This window comes from Chelon labrosus, assembly GCF_963514085.1.
Source record: "Chelon labrosus genome assembly, chromosome: 24".
NCBI lineage: Eukaryota > Metazoa > Chordata > Actinopteri > Mugiliformes > Mugilidae > Chelon > Chelon labrosus.
Genome location: NC_140357.1, coordinates 5451298 through 5472344, shown reverse-complemented (window position 1 = coordinate 5472344; position 21047 = coordinate 5451298). Strand labels below are relative to the sequence as shown.

The following is a 21047-nucleotide window of genomic DNA, read 5'->3' as shown; positions in this document are numbered from 1 at the left end:
ATTTAAAAATGATTACACTGAAACTATAAATCCGGTGAGGGTCTGCCTGTCAATGTATGCCTTTACTTTGTTGGTAAGGTCCACTGCAACAATGCTGACACAGGCAGTCACACTTCATAAACCTGCGGCCTCCAGTGCAGCGCCCTCTGCTGGCTACAGCCGTGAATTACACCCTCCAAACAGTTTTGTAAGTCAATGGGACAAAAAGATCTCACTACAGATTCGGGGAGACCAGAAGTAAAGATGAGTGACTGTCGCAGTTACTTCTTTTGGCCTTGTGATGCGCACACACACACACACACAAAAAAAAATGCTATCAGATATAAAGATACATATTTGAAATGAAACTCTGAAGGGATCCGAGACCAGATAAAGTCTCTTAGATAAACTTTCATAAGAGCTCTTAAAAACATAAAACCTTAAGCACGATGGACTCAAGATAAGGCAAAGTGTTTGGATAAGCTGAGTCTGCTCAGTTGACCAACTGCTCAGAAAGTGCTTGTCTTTTTAACCATCAGTCAATCACTGCGAGCACATTTAAAACAAAAAGAAGAAAAAAAAAAAGCATTACACCTCAAGAGGATTCCATACAAGAGGGCGTTGTGGGTCACCGAATGAGGACATCTTGTGTACAGACATGTTCTTTTTTTTTTTTTTTTGTTCACTAGAAACATTCAGTATCATTAAATAAGAAAAGAAAATATTGTTTTTTTTTGTTTTTTTTCCCATGCAACTTGTTGAATTATTTACCGGTAGTATCTGCTTTTTGATTGATGAACAGATTTACTGGACTAATAAACCCTTAAAGGATAAAACAGATCACATCTTGGAAACAATATGAAAAGTGCAGTCCTAAAGTCTAGTGATACATATCGAATAAAATGTCCATGTGGAACCTAAAGGTCCTTTGTCGGGGGAAGAGTCGTACATCCTATTAATTTATAGATTATTAATTTCATATATATAAATATTTATATATATTTATATGTAATCTATGTAACATTGATGACTTTAAATCTAGAAGTGTTACAATCACAGCGCTATAATAGAGGCTGTTGTTTTGCTAATGAAAATATTAGGTCATAATCTCAGTGAAGAATAAGAAATGTTCTTTACAATCTACCTTGTGTACAGTGTTCTAGCAAAAAAAAAACAAAAAAAAAGAAACAAAAGAAAACAAAAAAGTCAACGTAACCATGTAATTTACAAAAATACCGAACTTTAGTAATTTGCAACATTTGGTTGCCACAGCAACAACTTAATATTGTTATGAAATACTATTATACTAGAGTGAAAAGTACATCTTTTTTGAAATTTTCTTTGCTTTTTTTGGTAAAATGTCATCTATACAATAAACATTTTTTTTTATTTCCCCCAACAACACAAGCAACTCTATAACTATGCTCATTACTGCGATGATCTTTTTTTTTTGTTTGTTTTTTTGTATTGATGAGAAGGCAAGAAAGATCCAGTAGTAGCTTTCTATTGGTGGGTGGACTTTTAAACCCCGCCCCCCTGACCCCGCCCTCCCCTCGCCGAGACGTCTCATTCGCTGACCTGACAGGTTAGACCTTGAAATGACCAACCGTGCAGAATGTAGCACAGCTCAATAAATTACATTCATTTCAAAATAGAATAGTTTACAACATTGTTTTTGTTTGTTTTTTTGTTTTGTTTTTTTTGACTAAAATTTGACCAGGAGTAAAATAAGATAAATTACAACAAAATAGAACTTTTACCACCTTCCACAAATATTACAAACAAATCATAACGTGAGGAACGACGTGAGTGAAACCGATGATGATTGTGGATTGTCAATGTTAATCAAGCACCATGAAATTACATCGGGACTTTTGAAAATTTTTTAGTATGGTGAGTTAAAACACACACACACACACACACACACGCACACACACACACACACGTTGCTTTAAAATTAGGAAAATAAAAGAGGGTTGGCTGTAAAATAAGTTGGCTTAAAAAATAAATGATTGTTCAATGAGGTGGTGGAGGGTTTTCGGGTGGGAGGGTTCAAACATACCTCGATAGGAGACACAACACAAAAAATCTTTTTAAATAACTCTGAATACATTTCTAGAACCATGAATATAAACTCTCAAAATAAGAGACACTTTACATACATTACACAGTTTACAATACATTGTTTTTTTTTTCCTCACGTTCCTCATGTAAACTACTCAAACCATGGTAAGAAACGATGGTACACCGTGAAAGTCACCAAACATTCTACAAAGCTATTTTTTTATGTGAATTTTTTTAAATTATTATTTTTATTTATTTTTTTTGATTTGTCGTTTCTTGAATTTCTTACGTTCTTCGTTAAAGTCACTTGTGATGTTAATGGGCGAGTGTTGCCAGGAAACCGTTTTGCGGCGTCTCCTCTCCCGTAAAGTCCGTGTAGCTTCCGACAGCCAGTGTGTTTGTCGTGTAACTTTTTAGCGATACACTCAGGATGTGTGTGTGTATGTGTGGTTGATGAGCAATTTTTTATTTTTTTTGTTTTTTTTTTAGGCACTTCTACAGTTTTCTAAAATGGAACAGGATTATCGGTGATAGTAGGGTTGGACAGGACAACCGACGGTCACAGATAGCCCTCCAGTCGAAGTTCAAGTCATCTTTTTGCTTGACGAGTGTCGTCAAGTGTTTTTTTTTTTGTTTGTTTGTATTTTCTTTAAGTCTTAGCACTTAAATCTCTCCCTCTCCTTCTGTTAAAAACTCTCCCTATCAGGCCCGGTGTTGCCATCACCTGCTAGACCTCGCTTCAAGTCCCAGTCTGCCGGCAGACCATCAGTCTACGAAACACACGCGCGCACACAGAAGGCTTGACATGTCTTGAACAAACCCTCAAGCATCGTTGAGCCCTTGGCACAGACTCGAGCCTTTAGGCTTTTCAGTAATGGCCACGACTATCTCCCCCTGTCCCGACTGCATGCAAAAATCCGTGCGCAATCTATCACACTCCCGGACAAAGAACCCAGCACCACAACAAATAAAGGGTGTGTATTTGCAGTGTGGGGCAATGGCAAAAAAAAATAGTTAAAATGTGGCTCTGCTCTCTGGCAAGTTGACCCCGCAGACCTCTTTCCAAGCCGCAACTTTGGCAAGATGTTTCCGGAGATGAAAAGTTGGCAGAGGAGGAGGAGGGAGGATGAGCTTCAACATGGCATCTTAACAGCCTCCGGGGCAGGTGAGGGGGTCGAGGAGTAACCCTTTCGCGTGTTGAGAACAAGGACATTCGACTTTTGCGGACAGAAAAAGCGAAGCCCCCGCAAAAAAAAAAAAACAAAAGCAAAAAACCCTCCCGATAAAAAGTGCGTAGGTGTGGCTGTGCGTGGGTTTCCTGTGACTCTCCTGCAACTCTCGTACAGTGCAAATCAACTTTCCGCAAAACCAAAGGGATGAACATTGTGCAGAGGATTTTTTAGAATAAATACGCAAAAGAAGGGGAATCCACTGTATCTGGTAAAATGACCTCTATAGTATGTCTGTCTGCTATGTATGTACTATACATAAGAATATTTTTGACTTTTTCATGTTAATAGTTTTTTTTTTTTCTCCTAGCAATACATACAGTATATATCTTTTTTTTATTATTATTTTCTGTGTGTGTGTTACACCGGCACTGCAGTTCTTACGGTTAAATTGAAGTGTTACACTCTTAGCATGCAGGTTGCTGGACCTCTATGGGAGAGGTAAGGTAGTATTTACAGATGGGCTGTTTTGGGTTTGCTAGTGCAGCTTCGTGACACTCCGTTCCCTTCCTTACTTCAGGATGATCTGGAAGACAAGAGGTAAGACCAAGGAGAGAGAATATTAGATAATCTCTTCGTCTAGCAGAGTGGGTGCTACGCTACAAAACAGACAAGAATATAAGTGTTTGGTTTCGCCTGGAGATCACCTGTTCATCTACTTAAGGTCTCAGTGTGCTTCAGATAAACCGACACATTAAGTCAATTTTTTCGTTCATGTCATTGGTTAGCGTTTGGCAAACCAAAACCTAAATGTGTGCAGAATGATGCACTCGTGAGTTAGTTTGTGCATCTGGGGAGGGAGTGTTCCTCTGAAGCATACTGAGACCTTACCAGAAGGTGGAGTTTACCACAACAACAACTACAAGGTCAAGTTGTTGAGTTGTGGTATCGCTACCTGCCTGGTGTTTCATGCAGATAAGAGCGAAAGCTTCTAAGTATGTGCCTTTAACCCTGGTCCGGTCACCTCTGTGTGTACTCTCTCTTTCAAGGAGATAAAGACTACTCCAGCACACAACAAAAGAGAGAGAGAAGAAGAGAGAAGACTGCTTATATGAGAGGGGAGAAAGGTAGAAGAGCCGCTGGCTGCCATCGCGTGGGTGCCGCTGGCAGCAAGCCAGCGCAGAACAAAGCCCCATGGTGCTCGTTAATGCACAATAGAGAGCCAGCAAAGGACAGAAGCCGCTGGTCACATCGCACGTCGCAGAAGGTCGCCGCAGGTGGGAGAGCGCGTGACGTGCGATGTGCACGGGCCGAGGCGAAAAGCCTGCCTGCCTGCGCCGTCCCACAGAGCAGCGTGGAAGCAGGGAGCCGCTTCATGGCGTTTCCAGATTGGCGGGATTAGACAGATATGACGGCGCAAACAAACCCTAAGATTTGTTTGCAGGACCTGTTTGAGGGAGATTTGGTGCAGCGACACTAGCAGCATGTTTCAGCCAAGAACAAGTTAGAAAGAAAGCGCTTCATGAGGATGCATGAACCTCGGGGCAGCTTTAAACAAAGATTTATTTTTTATTTTTAGAATTCAGTGGTATCTCATTACAATAAGAAGGGCTCAGCTTGTGTCTATCTGAGTTTCCATCAGTTAGTTAGACACTAATATGATGTAACAGCAGTAGAGGGCGCTGCAGCTTCACAATCAGGGAGCCCAGCAACGGTGGGTTAATATGTGCTGGGACATGGAAGGATGTGATTGGTTCCTGCTTGTCATGTCACATTAATGGTTCAGAGAGTCATGGGTTGACCAGACTCTGACCAGACAACATGTCTGCGACATCCTGGCCCCATATGGACACGTATTACTCATTGGTTATGTGGTAAGATCCCCTCAAATGAAAGATTTAATTCAGAGATGTTTTTTTTTTTTTTTTTATTTAACCTATCTATCATAATGTCCAGTTAATTCTCCTGTTCTACTTAAACTGTCTTGGCTCAGGACTTATGTTGAAGAAGTAACATAATTATTTAGGGGATGCTAAAAGCTGGAGCTCAGCATCTAACAGAGAGGCTGTTATTTAGCAAAAACAGTGACGTCAGCTGTCCAAGTGTTTTCTGAAAAAACGTATGACAGGGCTGACTATAAACAAGGTGCGTACTGTGTGCAGCCCAGCTGATGATGATAAGGGTTAACTGTGTCCTAGCTGGAGGGATCGTTCTCAGGGTGGGGAGGAGAACGGGGGGGGGGGGGGGGGGGGGGGACAGACGCAGACAGACAGCGAAGGCTGACGTCAGTGTTTCTCTCTGGCTCCTTGTCCCACATGCATCTTTAAAGAGCAGCTCTGCTTCCTGCTGCTACTGCTGCTGCATGCCAATTACAGGAAGAGACGGTGACTCACAGGAAGTGCACACACTACTGGCCTATGAGGGGCAATAAAGCACAGAGGACTGGGACCAGATCCTTGATTAATGATGGTGGGGGGGGATCTTGGAAAAAATGATTTCATTCATTTCATTTTTTCCATTTTAAAATGAAAGGCGTGATTTGTTACACTGAGAGCCCTCATTCTGTTGTCTTTGTTTTGTTTTCTCATTGCAGATGTGATAAAGATGCTGTATTTGCAGGTAATATTAAATTTGATTTTAACAAGTTGGTTTAAAATAAATTTTTTCTCTGTTCATTGAAGCAGTAAAATCAAATAAAAGAACAGTAGAGAGAAAAAGAAGTGGCTCACATGAGATGGAAAATTTAAATATTGGTCCCTAGCACTAATAAAAGTGAGTGTTACAATAAAACTTTACAGAGCCCATGAAGGTTTTCCTTAAATTCATACTTGCACTGAGTGAAAAGGACAGTTTGCCGGTTACATTTCCACCTGTGGAACCTTTCTCATCTGTTCATGTGTGTGTCCTCAAGGTACCTCTTAAACCGAACTAGCAGTAAATGATTGCCAGCTGCGCGAGGCCAGAGTGCCAGCATTGTGCTGAAATTTCCAGGTTTAAAAATGGGGCACACATGCGTCACCCTGGCACCGAAACCTGGCCCCGCTTCCCGGCGGCTATCCTGCTGACACGCGGCAACAGGAGAGCCGCCGATCGGAGGCCATTTTTAGACGGCCCCCGTGATCGTTTTTCCCTGCGCCTGCCTCGCCCTGACAAGCGCGGCCATCGAAACTGTCTCCTCGCGTGACTTGTTCTCCCGTTTAACCCGCAGCCAGGAAAGGGTAAAGAGGTCAAACCGGGAGAGAAGTGGAAACGGGAAAACGTGGTGGCTGTTAAAGTATTTATTTACAGTAGTTGCTTGAATGTGTTTGCGTAGCACACAAGCAGCACAGATGAGGCCCCTGCTGCGGATGGAGAGGCTTATTGGACAACAACGAGAAAAGTGGAAAATAAAACTTAAAGGACATGCAAAACAAAACCAGGAAGTAGTGCAACACAACACGACTACTACTTGCAAATGTGGGAGCTCTGAAGAAGTGCTTTTGCGCCTAATTGGGTCTCGCTTTAAATTTCTCCAGGAAACGGGTAAGGAGCATGGATGGCTCAGGAGGAGTCTGGGTGTGGTCTCAGCCGCACATTACTGCAGCTCACTATTAGAAAGCAGTACTTATTCAGAGCTTCAGGGACTGATGAAAGAAAGCTTTAAAAGGAGCAAACCTGATTGGCTGGTGCTGTTGCTGCGTAGGGGACACTTGTGGCAGGAGTTGTTGCTGCAGAGACAGTAGCAGGCGTAGCACTGTACATCATTGGGACTTTGTTTTGAGGGTGGGAAAGGGGAGAGGAAGGAGGAAGGAGGAGGAGGAGGAGGAGGAACGGGGGAAGAGGGAAGGAGGTGGCAGCAATGGACGGGTAGGTGGAGCATTATGGTAACCATGGCAACAGTTGTGATGCGTGTGTCGACGGTTATTTTGTTGTTGTTGTTGTTGTTGTTGTTGTTGTTGTTGATGGAGGTGGTGGTGGTGGATGTTACAGAGAGCCAGCAAGCCATCGTTAGGGTTACACCGGCAGATGGCATGCAACCATTCACAATGCAAAGCGAGGAGGACAGAGAGAAAGAAAGAAAGAAAGAAAGATAGAAAGAAAGAAAGAAAGAAAGAGAGCGTGGGAGAAAAAAATAAAAACAAGAGGAGAGAAGCTGATTACAATCACAAGTAAGGAAATTTACATGGAAAATCAGTTTGCTGTTTTTTCCCAGAGAAGTTAAGGAGCCATGGCTGAATGAATCGGCCACAGGGATGGGAACTTTTCAAACAGATCGATTGTTGCGCTGAAAATCAGTATTTCTAGTCATCGTTTATCTCTTTTCTGTAATGTTTTTTTTGTAATTCCCGTCCCCTTCTTGACAAATGCTCCACTTCTATGTAACTTCTCTGGGAAACTGATTTAAATTTCCTGATCAACACGGCACAGCAAAACAGACAGAAGCTATCCTAAAGCTTAAGAACAGATCAGTCAGCAGTACTTTATCCACACTTTAATCCTAAACATTAGCAAGAAAGGTAGAAACAAGATGTGAATGTCTTCCAGGTGATACAAAATTGGCATGAAAAGGGTTCGGTACCGCATTTAAGCGTTAAAAAAAACCAAAAAAAACAACAATAAACACATCTTAAAAAGTTTCACCACCGTTAACACAAGGTGATGATGCACGGAAGCATTTTGTCTCACCTGCAAGTGCCGCATCCCCACTCCTCCCCCACCCTCTACTCCCACCTAAATCAAGACAGTGTGTGTTGGAGAGTGAGAGCAACGGGAGGGACCTACCAAGACTGCTAGCAGGAGTCATGCACAAGACTGACCCTGTGGTGTTCATGCAGAGAAAGACAGAGAGAGGAGGTAGGGAGACAGGCAGAGAGGGAGAGAGAGAGAGAGAGAGAGAGAGAGGTGGAAATCAATGGGTTAATTGAGAGGGAGGAGAACAACAAGGTTAGACAAGACAAAATAAAAAATAAAAAGGCTTCGCTAATGTTAACGTCGTAGGCTAATTATGAATGCAGTGTGCAGAAGCAAGCAGAGGATTTGTCCTATTAAAATATATAGCTTCTATAGTTTATTCGAACATTGGGTGGCACTGATTTTCTGTACATATTGTGGAGCCCACTATTACAAATTTTATGCGATGAATAAAAATTTGTCAACTTGAAGTCTTAGATCCAGACTTTAAGTTGATGCAAAAGTAGCTCAACTCAGCTTTTAAACCAGGAACGGATCTAAAAAAGGTAAATTAGAGGATCTTCTGAGCTGTAGGCGAGAAAATAATTTTAAAAATCTGCAAGAAAAAAAAGGAAATAATAGAGAGAGTGAAATTAAAGAGTCAAAGAGCAGCATCATGCAGTGTCAGTACAAGGATGTGCACAGGCGTCCATTCAGATCAAATACAGATGGGGAGAGTTTACCGCATCACAACCATTCAAGCGTGTTTTTCTACACCGTGGAGAAACCCCACCCATCTGAAATTTAACAGATTAGTGAAGAAAAAAAAAAAGCTTTTTGCAGACAAGACTTTGACTCCAGGCTGCTTCCCACACACGGCTATAACGGGGAGGGAGAGAGGGAGGGATGAAGGGCCGTTAGGCATCGCACACGAAGGGAAAGAAAAAGGAGCAGGTAGTAAAGGAGAGCGAGGAGGGATAGGAGGTCTCATCCTCATGACTCATGAGTGTGGCTGCAGGCAGTCGTATTAGCTGCAGTTACTCATTTAATGACTCCGGGGCCTTTAAGCTACTGGGGCAGACTGTTGTGGAGAAAGAAATCTGATCTAATTTGGTTTAAAAAGGACAAAATTTAGTTTTTTTTTGTTTTTGTTTTTTTGATATTAAATATACGCATCAGAAATACCCCCAAAAATTAAGATTATTTTATCCTTCAAAGTACAGAACAGAGCTCTTTTGTATGCTGGGAAATTAGACGAGCAGGAGTATCATACTGAGACAGTAATATGTCTTCTTTCTTCTGCCTTGACCTGGCAGCTACTGCGTGTTTACATGAGCAGGCAGCAGATGAAAGTTTAGAAATGACACGGCGAATAGTTAAAATGTTAGCACACACCATCACTCACGGTACAAATCCATTTCAAAAGAAAATATAGGAGTAAACAGACGTGACTGGTCAGGAGAGAATATTTAAAACGGAAGGATAGCATGCCATAGACTGTATAAACATGGACAACGTGTCGCCACTTCCTACCTCCGCCAGTTTTTAGTGTTTTAGTTCGGCTCAAGTCCCATCCACTGACATACAGGAGGTGGAGCTAATGACCTATACTGCAGCCAGTCACCAGGGGGAGCTCTACTTACTTTGGCTTCACTTTTGAGGAGTGATTCTGCCGTCTATCTTTATGCAGTCTATGGTGCATGCATACTTATGAGTGCTTATGATCTGTGTGTTGTGCGTGTGTGGACTGGGAGGTCTTACCTGTGGGAAAGAAAGCGTGCTGCTGGAGCTGTGAGTTAGCGAGCGCCTGCTGGTAGTGCAAAACACTGGGGTTGAACAGGGAGCTGGCTCCGTTGCTCTTCTCAAGTGCTTGTCTCTTTGGTAGGGGCTGGAGGACGCCGTGGGGGAACGCCTAGTCACCGGAAACACACGCGCGCACACACACACGCGCACACACACAGACACACAAACACAACAGAAGCATATTTGAACTGTATACTTCCACAAGTCAACTCTAACACGTCCTAAGTCTGTCTATGCACAGCACAACAAGGCAAAAAATGGAAACTTGCTGAGTCTATCACAAGGACAATGAGAAACTACACCGTAGCAAGGCAGTCATCAACAACACATTAAAGAAAGTAGTGAGATAGCTGGGATTATTTTAACATTACGTTGTTCATTTTTAAAAAAAATGTAATCTAGTATTGCCACTGGTGATCGTAAACGATACATAGCTATACATTAAAGTGTCTTTCACAAAAAACAAAAGAGCCAAATTAAATTTTGTGAGTGGCTACAGTACAATTAAAGAAGCTACATGCAAAGCAAAAGGTGAAAGGTCAAAGTACCAGGTCTACAGTTGCCTCGAGGGGTCGCTTCATTGCTTTGGCAGTCGACTGAGTCTTTAATTAGCAGGCAGCGAGCACATGATGGCAGTGGGCCAATGGGATTCAAGCGTATTAACATACAGGTAACAGCAAGCAGAGGTGCGTCATGGGGGACAGCATTGCATTGTGGATAGGTGAGAAGGAAAAAAACAAAAACAAAAATAATCTGAATGCAAGTATACCACATACAAAACAATAGGCATGCACATAAACAAAAAACTGTTTTGTTTACTTTTAAAGAAACATTGCTACTTTTTGAATTAGTATAAAAGCCAAAAAAAAAGCATCTACATTAACCTTTGGTTAAAAAAAAAAAGCAAGATACTATGATGAACTTCAGAACTACTGGGAAAGCATTTAGTAGTAGCTATTTCTGAACAAGTCAACGTTTAAAAGAGCTACGCAAGAACAAAAAGCAGTACACAACTGGTTCTGACTAAATACTGGGCTACTTTATGAGTTTTCTGTACACACACAATAATTACAGTGCTCCTGGAGTACGCTATTTGATGATGTGAGGTGGGTTGTTTTTTTTGCGGTCAGCCAGAACTGAAAGTAGTTTATCCTTTTCTGTGACACATCCTCAAGCCAAGTCTGCGTGGTGAGGGCGTGTGTTACTTGTTAGTGTGATCAATGGAGTCAGGGAGGTGACACAGAGTGACTTTAACAATGTGGAGCTCTGTTTATTCTTAAATCAAAAGTATCTAGAAGTGTTTAAACGTCTAATATCAGGCGGAAGCTAATTTATTTTTGTTAATTTATTAAAAACGCCCTCATGTCAATGCTGAGAGGAGAAAAAAAAAAAAAAAAAAAAGATGATAAGGGGTTCATGCACAAGCCTCTTGCTTCATATGTGTGGGCTTTCTAACGGTACGTGACATCCTACTGAAGAGCAACGACGCACTGATGCACTGTGGAGTTAATAGACTCAAACACCGTGGTTAGTTAAAATGGAAGATGGTCTATTACGGTGACATGGAAAGCAACGATGATTGCATTCGACTTGCATGAGGAAGAAGATCACAGCGTGGCAAGCAACACATAATGTGGCACAGTCAAACAACATAATCTCAGTAATAGGATCGCCTTGCTGTATCAGTTAATGTGCAACTTTATCTACAGGACACTTTATCTTATTTGCTTTACATTTAAAAAAAAAAAAAAAGTGAATTATGGATAATGATATTACCTATTTGCAGCAGTGCAGCAGTACAGGTTTTATGGGCTTCAATAAAAGTGCTTCAGCTTAGGCTAAGGGCTAAAGAAAATTGGATTAAAGGTGCTGACTAAACAACTCATTGTCCTAAGGTTAACCCTCTTCACCTCTAGAACAGATTGAACTGCTGATTGTAATTTGGGAATTGGGTCATAAAGTTGATAAACCGGGGTATGTATGGCTGTAGCAACATAAACTGAACCTTCTCATTTGAGCTGCAGCTTTAAGAAAACAGCACGCTCAGGTCAACGCCAGGTTACAGCGCCTTAGGGTCTCGGGCTCTCGTTTATTTATGAGTGTTTTAATTGTTGTTTTCCAGCGTTCATGCGGCGACTGACAAAACTAATCTGCACTCACGGTTATCATCCACGCCGTGCACTCGTGGAGGAAGGAGAGGGAGAGCAAGCAGCGATGGAGCCAGCCAATGAGAGGTACATGTGACGCGTAAAGCATGCCCATGCCATGGAGGAAAGAAGTCAGTAAGCACACGGGGCGCAGTAAAAAAAAAGAAAAAAAAAAGAAAAAGAAAGGTGTGCGAGTGCAGCAGCCATTTAAAAAAAGAAGCCACTCTGAGCCTGTGTGTGGGGGGAGTGTCTGTCTGTATCTGTCGCTTCTTGGGTTTGTTGGGGGATTTTTTTTTTTTAAACTAAAAGGCAGACGAGGGTAAACCCTCCCCTACCCGTGATCTTACATCGTCATCCATCCCAGATTCAATTTGCACTGATCTGCTGAGAGCCGCACTTATCATTGAGAGCAGTGGGGTGGGATGAGAGAGGAGGGGGTGGGGGTGGGTGAGCCAGCACATTGTCTCTGTATGAACCAAGGGCATTGGAAAATAAAAGAGGACTGCGGTGAGATAATAACAGATTGTTCTTGCGGCGTTTTAGTGATCTGCTTAGGTCTCACTGAACCCTGTTTATTGTATACAACGGCCTCATTTTGGGATGACTATCAATAGTGGATTGTACACCAGAGTCCACTAGAATAAACCAGCACAGGAGGGTAGCTTTTGTGCAGTAATAAAGCAGTGCTCCACATTTTAGGTGTCATCGTTAGCAACCTGTGTTTCAAGATTGTTCAAATCCAAAGGATATGTATTAATGTGTGACATAGAAGAGTATTTGGTTTCTAATTCAAACTTTCCACACATCTCTTTTGGTCGAATCTGAATTTAATTTAGCACACAGCCATAAAATCTTCAATATTTTATAATAAAAGGCTGTGTTCTTATTGGACGGCTCAAGGTGTCTTTAGGTGTTATTTTTATAAGCACTGGAACTGGAAACAAGCAGTTACTATCAGGATTAGCATGTGTGTGTGTGTGTGTGTGTGTGTTTCCTGCTCTAACACTGCATACGGTAGTGCTGTGCTCTCACCATGGCTGCAGCTGTGGCGGCGGCTTGCGCGGCCACAGCTGTCTGGTTGGCCTGGTGCTGCGCGGCCTTAATCTTGGCCTGCAGGTGGGCCGGGGGGTGGAAGTACTTGCACTTCTCGCGGGAGCAGCGGCTCTTGATGTAGTCCATGCAGACGGTGACCGTGTTGTCGCTGGTGTCGATCATGGGGCTGTCGCTCGGGTGCGCGAAGCGGCAGTCCGTCTCGCCGCGGGCGCAGTTGCCCCGCTGGAACTCGCGGCACACCTGAGAGCGGGAGAGTCGGGGCGGACACAGACGCATGAAAGGAGAAAGAAAAAATACACAAACACATACAAACTGTGAATGTTTTATGCAATAAAAACATTAAATTATAACATATTATAACAGCTATAAACTAATTGGGCTGATGTTTATTCTGACGCATGGGTGTAATCACGGGAGGATCTGTTTTTGACTTGCCCTCTGGGACACATGAGTGTACGCATACACATACTTAAGCAAAAAAATAAACACTGCTGCACACACGTGTGCACACACATGATGGCTTTGCGTGGGAGTGTATAAGTCAGAGGGATACTGTTTCATTAGAGCCAGCTTCATTCAGTTGCTAAGTGATAGCACTCCCGCAGAAAAACACATACAGGCACACACCTACGCATCACCTAAAGGTCTTAGGGAGATTATTGTTTATCTTTATAAATGTAGTGGGAAAAAAAATAAAAATCCCTCCCCGCACACTCTTTCACAATCGCACAGTTATTCTCATTCAGAGCTGTTTGCCGTTGGGCAGATGGAGATGGCTTGAAGTTGCTGTAACTGTCCTTGTCTAACTGCGGCTGTCTGGCAAGCACCAGTCTGTGTTGAGCTAATTCCAATTTAAATCACTGTAATCGCACATCATCTCATGTTTCAGCATAATGTCCCTATAATTTCCGTGAGGCATAACACAAAACACGAACTAATGCTCAAGGAAAAGGCTGACGTAAAGGACTATGACATGTTTAAAATGACTTCTAATTTAATCTGATTCTACTGCTACAGCACATCTGACGGTACGAAACCAAGCTTTTTTAAAAAATAAAAGTAACATGTATTTATTCATGTCATGAATTATTTACTGAACAGAATGCTAAAAACATCCCTTAAGGTTCTTGTCTCAGGCGATTTCTACTACAAGTGGATGCATTTAGGTTATTTCAAAGGTGCTTTAATGATGCTAAGAATTTCAATCTTTTATTTATTTTTATGTCTGTGAGGATTTTGACTTGGTGGGTCACCTCCAGCTTGTCGGTACGCAGCAGCTTCTGGTTGGAGGAAGAGCCGGCGGTCACGGAGACGGGCGGGCTGCCGGGGACGATGACTGGGGTGCTGGGCAGGATGTCTGTGGGCACCAGGCCCATGCTGTGGGACATCGGCGTCAGGTACGGCGCGTAGCTCAAGCCTGCGCTGGAACCCAAGCCCTGGCTGACCGGAAACGTCTGCTGGAGGCGGAGAGAGAAAACAGGAGTTTACCGACACTTATCTCGTGAGACTCTTTTCGCTGCCGGGGCGGCTCTATAAAACTCAAGATTTTAATCAAAATAGTAGAAGCTTAAGGTGCAAAATGATTTAGGTAGGGAGGTGTTGTGGGAAACGGAGGGTGAAAGAGGGTATTGAGATGAAAAAGGGGGAGAGGAGTAAGAGAAAAGAGACACCAGAGACGAATGAACAGAGGGCGCAGCTGTGCAGGGTTGTGGGTGAGAAAGATGAGAGGAGAGAGTGTGACAGGTAGAGAGAGAGAGGGAGAGAGCTGGGGGAACAGAGAGGATTAGGTTTAAGAGAAAAAGTGAAGAGAGGGAGGAAAATGAGGGTAGAAACAAGAGAGGAGTTTTTTTTTAACCTCTATGTATCCTGGGAAGATTTTTGCTGAGCGTGCATGTTCTTTTTCAGTTGCGCCTAGCCTTACATTGATGCAGTTAAACACATTCACACCTGGCAGCTGCCCAGTGCGACCACAGTCTACTGCTGAGTGCTGAGCAACTCCCAGAGAGTGGTTGGGGAGCTTTGCACAAGGGCATTAGAACGATAATAATTACAAGAGCGAATTTATGATCTTCATAGCCTGAGATACAGTCTAACAAGCTAATTTGAGAGGGTAGATAGCTATAAATCAAGCTAGGCTGCGCTAGCATGAAGGGCAATTTCAGTCCAAATAAGCTCTTTTTAAGTATAACGACATGGTATTGGTAAGTAAAACACAAATACACTATCTTGCCAAATACTGATTTCAGTTAAACTTGTATTATATTTTAGGACTAAATGAGTCAGTTCCCTGTGAATTCCCCACATTAGCAAGTCCACACTAACCACAGGCTGCATGGTGGTGCCGGGAATCATGAACTGCATCTGCTGAGCCAACATGGCGGCTGCTGTCTTCTGCTGGATCAGGTTGTTTCGCCCGTTGATCTCCAGCTGGGTCTTCAGGTGAGCGGGCGGGTGGAGGTATTTGCAGTTCTCTCGCGTGCAGCGGCCCTGAGCGGAGACGATGAAAGAGAAAAACAAACCGGGTCATTAGCGGGCTCGTGTGAAGTGTCTGATCAACAGGACGACGAGGGGAAAACAGGCATCTTTTGATGAGAAACCTGACTAAGAACAGGTTGTGCGCCTGCCTGGGGATGTGGCAGATATGTGGGCATTGATTTTTTTCAACTCCACAACATCAAGAGCTTGAAGGCAGCATACATATTCATACTGAGTGAGTGTGAAACATAGCTTGAGGAATGTTTGTGCTTGTCGAGTAGAAGTTGCTCTTGGCTCTGGGTAGAAACACTCTCGTGACAGATGATTACCAGTTTGATTTGTGACCTTGTTATCTCCGGCAGGCCTTGGTCAGTGCTGCACTGTGGACACTCACTGGCAAGTATTCGAAGGCAGAAAAGATCTCGCCATCATGATTAAATCTCCGCAGCTCTCTGATGGACAGATCATCTGGTTTTCTCTGTGGAAATGCAAATCCAGGGCTGGCAGGGTCAGGCTTACAGAGACCCCGGTGGATGAAGGCAATTACACTGTCAACCCAGAGGCTAATGGCAAACACAATAATCCAATATAGATCCTCACTGCAGCCCTTATTGCGAGGAGAGTGGGTGGAAGCGAGGAGAGAGGTCAGGAGGGAGCGACAATGTGAAAGGTAGAACGCGGTAGGTTGGACAGAGACTGGAGCTGTGGGGAAGATTGAAAGTAAAGGTGAGGAGAGGAGCCATGGGGAAGACGCAGGCAGAGTGGAGATGTATGAATTAGTACAGAGGAGAGAGGCCAAGAAGACAAAAGGACAGGACATGGCAAGTGTTGGTGAATGTGAAGGAGGGCAGATGGAACCGAAGCTAAATAAGAATCAGTCTCGCATGAGGAGGTCTGCTGCCTTGTGCAAATACCCCTTAGCTCCGTGACACGGACTAGACACAGCCTGATTAGCAATATCGCACTCATCATTTCTCTAATTCCCTCCTATAGTGTCCGCACAGTAATTGGTTATGACTGAGTTTAATTACCCAAACACCGTCATACGTCCAGGACCGAACGGACTAAATGATGACGAGACGCCGGGAAGAGCCACGAACACGATACGTGTCATGTGCTGTGGCAGTCTGGTGGGCACAGCGATCCTTATTATATCTGACAGGGGAGGGGACTCCTGCTGAGTGGCCCGGAGTTGTTGTGCAAAGAGAGCAGAGTGAAGGATATATTAATAACATATCACTATGCTGATAAGATTAGCATATTTAACCTGCTATTAAAAAGCGTCAGCAAGTAGCAACTCGAGTTCAAGAGAGAGGAATGCAGCTTCTAAACACACACGAAGAGTCTAACAGCTATGTGGAAAGCACTGGGTTGAGATGTGGTAGAGATGAGTGAGATATGACGCCAACACCGAGTACCGCAAAGGTGTACAACCACATCACAATGGAAGGGCAGATCATCAGCGCCGTCGTCAACAAATTCGAACTATACACAGTAAAATGACACCTAATCATTGGCATTCCCCTGAATGTGATGGCCGACGAGTGCATCGATTCACAACGGTATACTTCCTGATAACCTTAAATATGTTCCAGGGTCCTAGCTGCATGTAACTGTGTGCAAACATGATCTGAAAGCATTTGAATTTGTTGAGCTTGAGCTCTGGAAGCAGCAGCAAGTGATATATATATGCAGTATACTGTATATTTAGAAATATAAAAAGTAATACATTATTCTTATTATCCTTAGTAACTGGAGCACATCCCATGGGTTGCGATGCAAATGAACAAAAGCACGATATGGATTCTTTCTGTTAACACAAAAGCTCAAAGAATCACTCGCCACGCAGCGTAGATTTGAGGTTGACACATGTCTATATAGCAACGCTGAGAGCTTTCTTCTTCTACCTCATGTGAGCAGGCAAACAGAAAATATGTTTTAATCAAGGTGTAAGACTGGCTATCTTGTTCTTTTAAGATATTAAAGGCACCCCACAGAGCATCAAACACAGAGCTACCGTTACAGTTATTTTTCTTTCAACGTGCGTCTATATTTGCAATCTGGCATGAATTCGATTTTCTTTGTGGCACACATATGCTGCTAGCAGACTCTGTAATGATGAGAGTCACAAGTCAGCAGGGACTGACCTCCGTAACCTGGTGTCGAAGCTGCGGCGAGCCAATCATGCGCCCTCCCTCCCGGTTCACACAATCACACCTGCCCACACATATGCATACTAAATCACAACAAGCATCACCCACACACATCACATACGCGCTCACAGACAGCACGATATGCGCACAAATACGCGCTTAGTTCTGTTCGGCCCTGTCCAGACCGGAGGAATAACGTTAGGGCTGAACCCCGCAACCGAAAACCTCAGAGGTGTCAAAACTAATTGGGGGGCTTATGCACCGTCGCCGTCAAAAGTGGCAAAAAGGTGTGTGCGTGTGTGTGTGTGTACATCTACCACCAGAGAGTATGCGTGGGAAGGTGTAGCTGTGTGTGTGTGTGCAGGAGAAAGTGCGTGGGAGGGTGTGACTGTGTGTGTGTGTGTGAGAGAGAGAAAGGGAGCTGGGGCTGAAGCTGAGGTCTGGACAGCATCCCAAACTGAGTCTGCAGGGAGGCACAGCATCGCCATAGCACCCGGCAGAGATCACAGACATGAGACCGGGAACAAATAAAGAAGCTGCTCGCTGCAGACCTTCACTTTGTCAGTTACGTGAAGCCATTACCTCTATTTTTGCTCCACAGTCAGTTCATCTATACGCAGTGAGTGACATATGCTTTGTGCAATTGCTCATCATTATTCCCCATTTAAAGTAATGAGGTAAATGGCGGTGAAGCTACTTGAGCGCTACTGCCTCACTAAGTGCAGGCCTTAGACTCATAAAACCGTCTTCTTTCATCTTGTCAAACTTTATCTGAGAGACTTTTTTCTTTCTCTCAATGATTGAATCACGATCCATCACGGCATTCTGCCCCGGTCTTTGCATAAATTAGCCTTTATTCTTCTTTTGCATCTAGTTCGGAGGTGGAAGAGACAATAAATATAAGTACTTTCACCACTGCTGCCATGGTAATGGAAATCCCCACGCTATTTAAAAACAGTGAAGGGATCCAGTGCATCATTTAATTATATAAACATCCATTATGCAGAGATCGGGTTAACTGAAAGTGTCACATACAGTGAGTGTAAACTGAGAAGTAAAGCTATATGCATGTCTGCCAACAGCTGCAATATTTACAATGCTGTGAAAATGAGGGAGAATGGTGTGTTATATGTTAGCATTGATCATTAAATATACAATTTGTGGAGATTAGCAGCAATGGGAGTCACAAGTTAGCCGACGGTAAACGTGCACTGATGTGAGTGTGTTGGTACCAAGCCTCAAGGCTGTGTGCAACTTTTATTAGAATAAATGGCCACCATCCTGGAACATGGTATCCATTTTTCCTAATAGATCCTGTTTGCTCCTGGTACAGATAAGAAAATGTAATATGATACAGGAAGGCATGTTTGAGTAATAGATCAGACACTGGAATTAATGCACGGTTACGAAACAGGAGGAAAGTTATCAGCGCCAAAATAGCACAACTTTGAGCGCATAAAGGGGTCACCTGGAAAATACATTTAGGCATGTGCAGCAAGCAAGACTGCAGAAAAAAAAAAGTACACGACCAGACACATGTATACTCATTAAACTCAGGGACGTGTTAATTTATTGCTATTGTGCACAGCGGTAAAAAGCTTTCACCCACATCACGTCTCTCTGATTAGCTCCCAGTAAGGGTGAAAACGTAACATCTGCTTTGTCACAGAATGGATTCTTGCTTTAATAAAACATGGTGAAGGCCAATTGCCGGCGATACGTGGCAATTACAATACATTTGTAGTGAGAAAATCACCGTCATCAGTGAAGGGTCCAGGCTGCAGTTGGAGATAGCACACTTGGGGATTCAAAGCACATAACATGAGGTAAGCTTTGTAGGAACGGCAGCGCTGCAACACATACTCGTGTTTGAGGCTCACGGTTTAGGCGCCGTTTCACCGACACACTGATGTCGATACTGGCGACAATAATGTGCCATCATCTGGCTTCAAACCTCCATCCTTTTGAGGAGGCGGCAGACACTTGCAAATACAGAAACACCCCCGCATATACGTTCTGTGTAAGCCGCCCGCTCCGAGCAGAGCAGGGATCCATTCATCGCGGGCATTGCCTTCAGGCAGCTGTCTATGAAAAGGATCTCTGAAGCACCTCACAGGCGCCGGTGTGAAGCTTGCACAGTGAAACAGTACCTTCCATCACACGGCAAAGTCTCACTGCAGGCTGTGAGGTTGCCCTTGTGCGCACGAAGGCTATGATCCATGCGCAGGGACCTCGCTAATATCCGATTTGATTCAGATTGGATAATTATCTCCTCGCGCTGCAGCGAAAAACAACGAAGGAGAAAGCAGAAGATAAACGATCAGATACCTGACATAGAGCCTCATAATACAAGACATTACTCTCCGCTTGTTCTGCAAATCCCCACAGTCGTCGCCAAGAAGACACCGCTCCAAGTTTTCACATAGTAGTAATGTCAATAAAGATGTGTTCCACATTAGGGCCGTCCCAGTGGGATAGGGGATAAACAGATTAGGATTACACATATTTACCCAGTGAGGCTGCTTGAGTTGGGTTTAGTTCTTGTTATTAGGGCCTCTTAAGTATTTCATTAATCTATAAAAAAAATTAATAAATAAATAAAAAAGCATTTTATTTATTTATGCGTTATTTATTATTGGCTGATGTGAACATCACCATATTCTGCTTTTAGTCAGTTTGGATAAGACAACACATAGCTTCAGGCAAAAGGGTTTTCATGCACCTAATCACTGCAGTTCCAAACTTTTAATTGTTTTTCCTTGACATTAAACACGTTTAATGGTAAAACGGTTATTCTAATAACATTAGTCAGTAAGAATGTTTGCATTATTTAATCATTTTAGTAATTTATGAAGTAAAAATACCATTATTTTGCTGCTTACATCTCCTCAGACTGATTTTCTTTGTGTTTCATCATTATAAGATTTCGAGTTGCTTATCATACAGAACAAGTGATCTGTGGACCTCCTCTTGAATGCTGGGAAACTGTATTGGGCATGCTTCTATTTCTCTGTTGAGCTTAGTTAAATTTATAAATTAAATAAATGAAAACGATAAACTGTCATTGCACTGAATCATTTCACAATGTTTAGTTGACGAGCCTTCTTTGAAATGGAAAGAGGGGAGAGGAGTAAAGCACAAGGCAAACATTTACCACAGCGAACACGCTGGCATGAGAACAGAAAGCACACACACACACAAAAAAAAAACAATGCAGAGTGACAGAGTGTTGAGGAGGGTACGTCGGTTCTCCTGCTCAAACACGACCTAACTATCACACTGTAGCCCACATATACACAGAGGCAGGGCTAAGCCAACACAAAAGCTCTTGAGGGGAAAACATCCTCTGACCATACACACACTAAACTGCCAGGGATCCACTTCTTTCTTGTAGTTTTGTCCTTTTTAAGCAGTATTTTCATGTCTGGATGTTTTTCTACAGTCCACAGATGTCATTTTAAGGAGGCTTATTCTTGTGAGTCAGCCCACGACTGTTATCCCTTAAAGCAAGAAAAATCTAGGTAGTAAGAAGAGTTCAAACAAGACTAGAACCC

General features: G+C 43.1%; 1 protein-coding gene across 11 annotated transcripts in view; it reads right to left on the bottom strand.

The window, feature by feature from the left end:
- Nucleotides 1-1538: 1538 nt before the first annotated feature.
- mbnl2 (muscleblind-like splicing regulator 2) overlaps nt 1539-21047 on the bottom strand; it is a 43470-nt gene continuing 23961 nt past the window's right edge. For 3 of the 11 annotated variants that reach the window (XM_084574596.1, XM_084574597.1, XM_084574593.1), the window contains exons 3-9: nt 15188-15352; nt 14119-14322; nt 12845-13105; nt 10214-10267; nt 9624-9774; nt 7974-8009; nt 1539-3798 (exon numbers count right to left, since the gene is read on the bottom strand). In XM_084574596.1, coding sequence (XP_084430722.1) covers nt 3680-3798; nt 7974-8009; nt 9624-9774; nt 10214-10267; nt 12845-13105; nt 14119-14322; nt 15188-15352 — 990 coding nt within the window. In that variant the 3' untranslated portion in view covers nt 1539-3679. Of the gene's footprint in view, nt 3799-6866; nt 6962-7973; nt 8010-9623; nt 9775-10213; nt 10268-12844; nt 13106-14118; nt 14323-15187; nt 15353-21047 lie in introns of all 11 variants that reach the window. The other 8 variants (XM_084574599.1, XM_084574600.1, XM_084574603.1 and 5 more) reach the window with 8 other exon arrangements.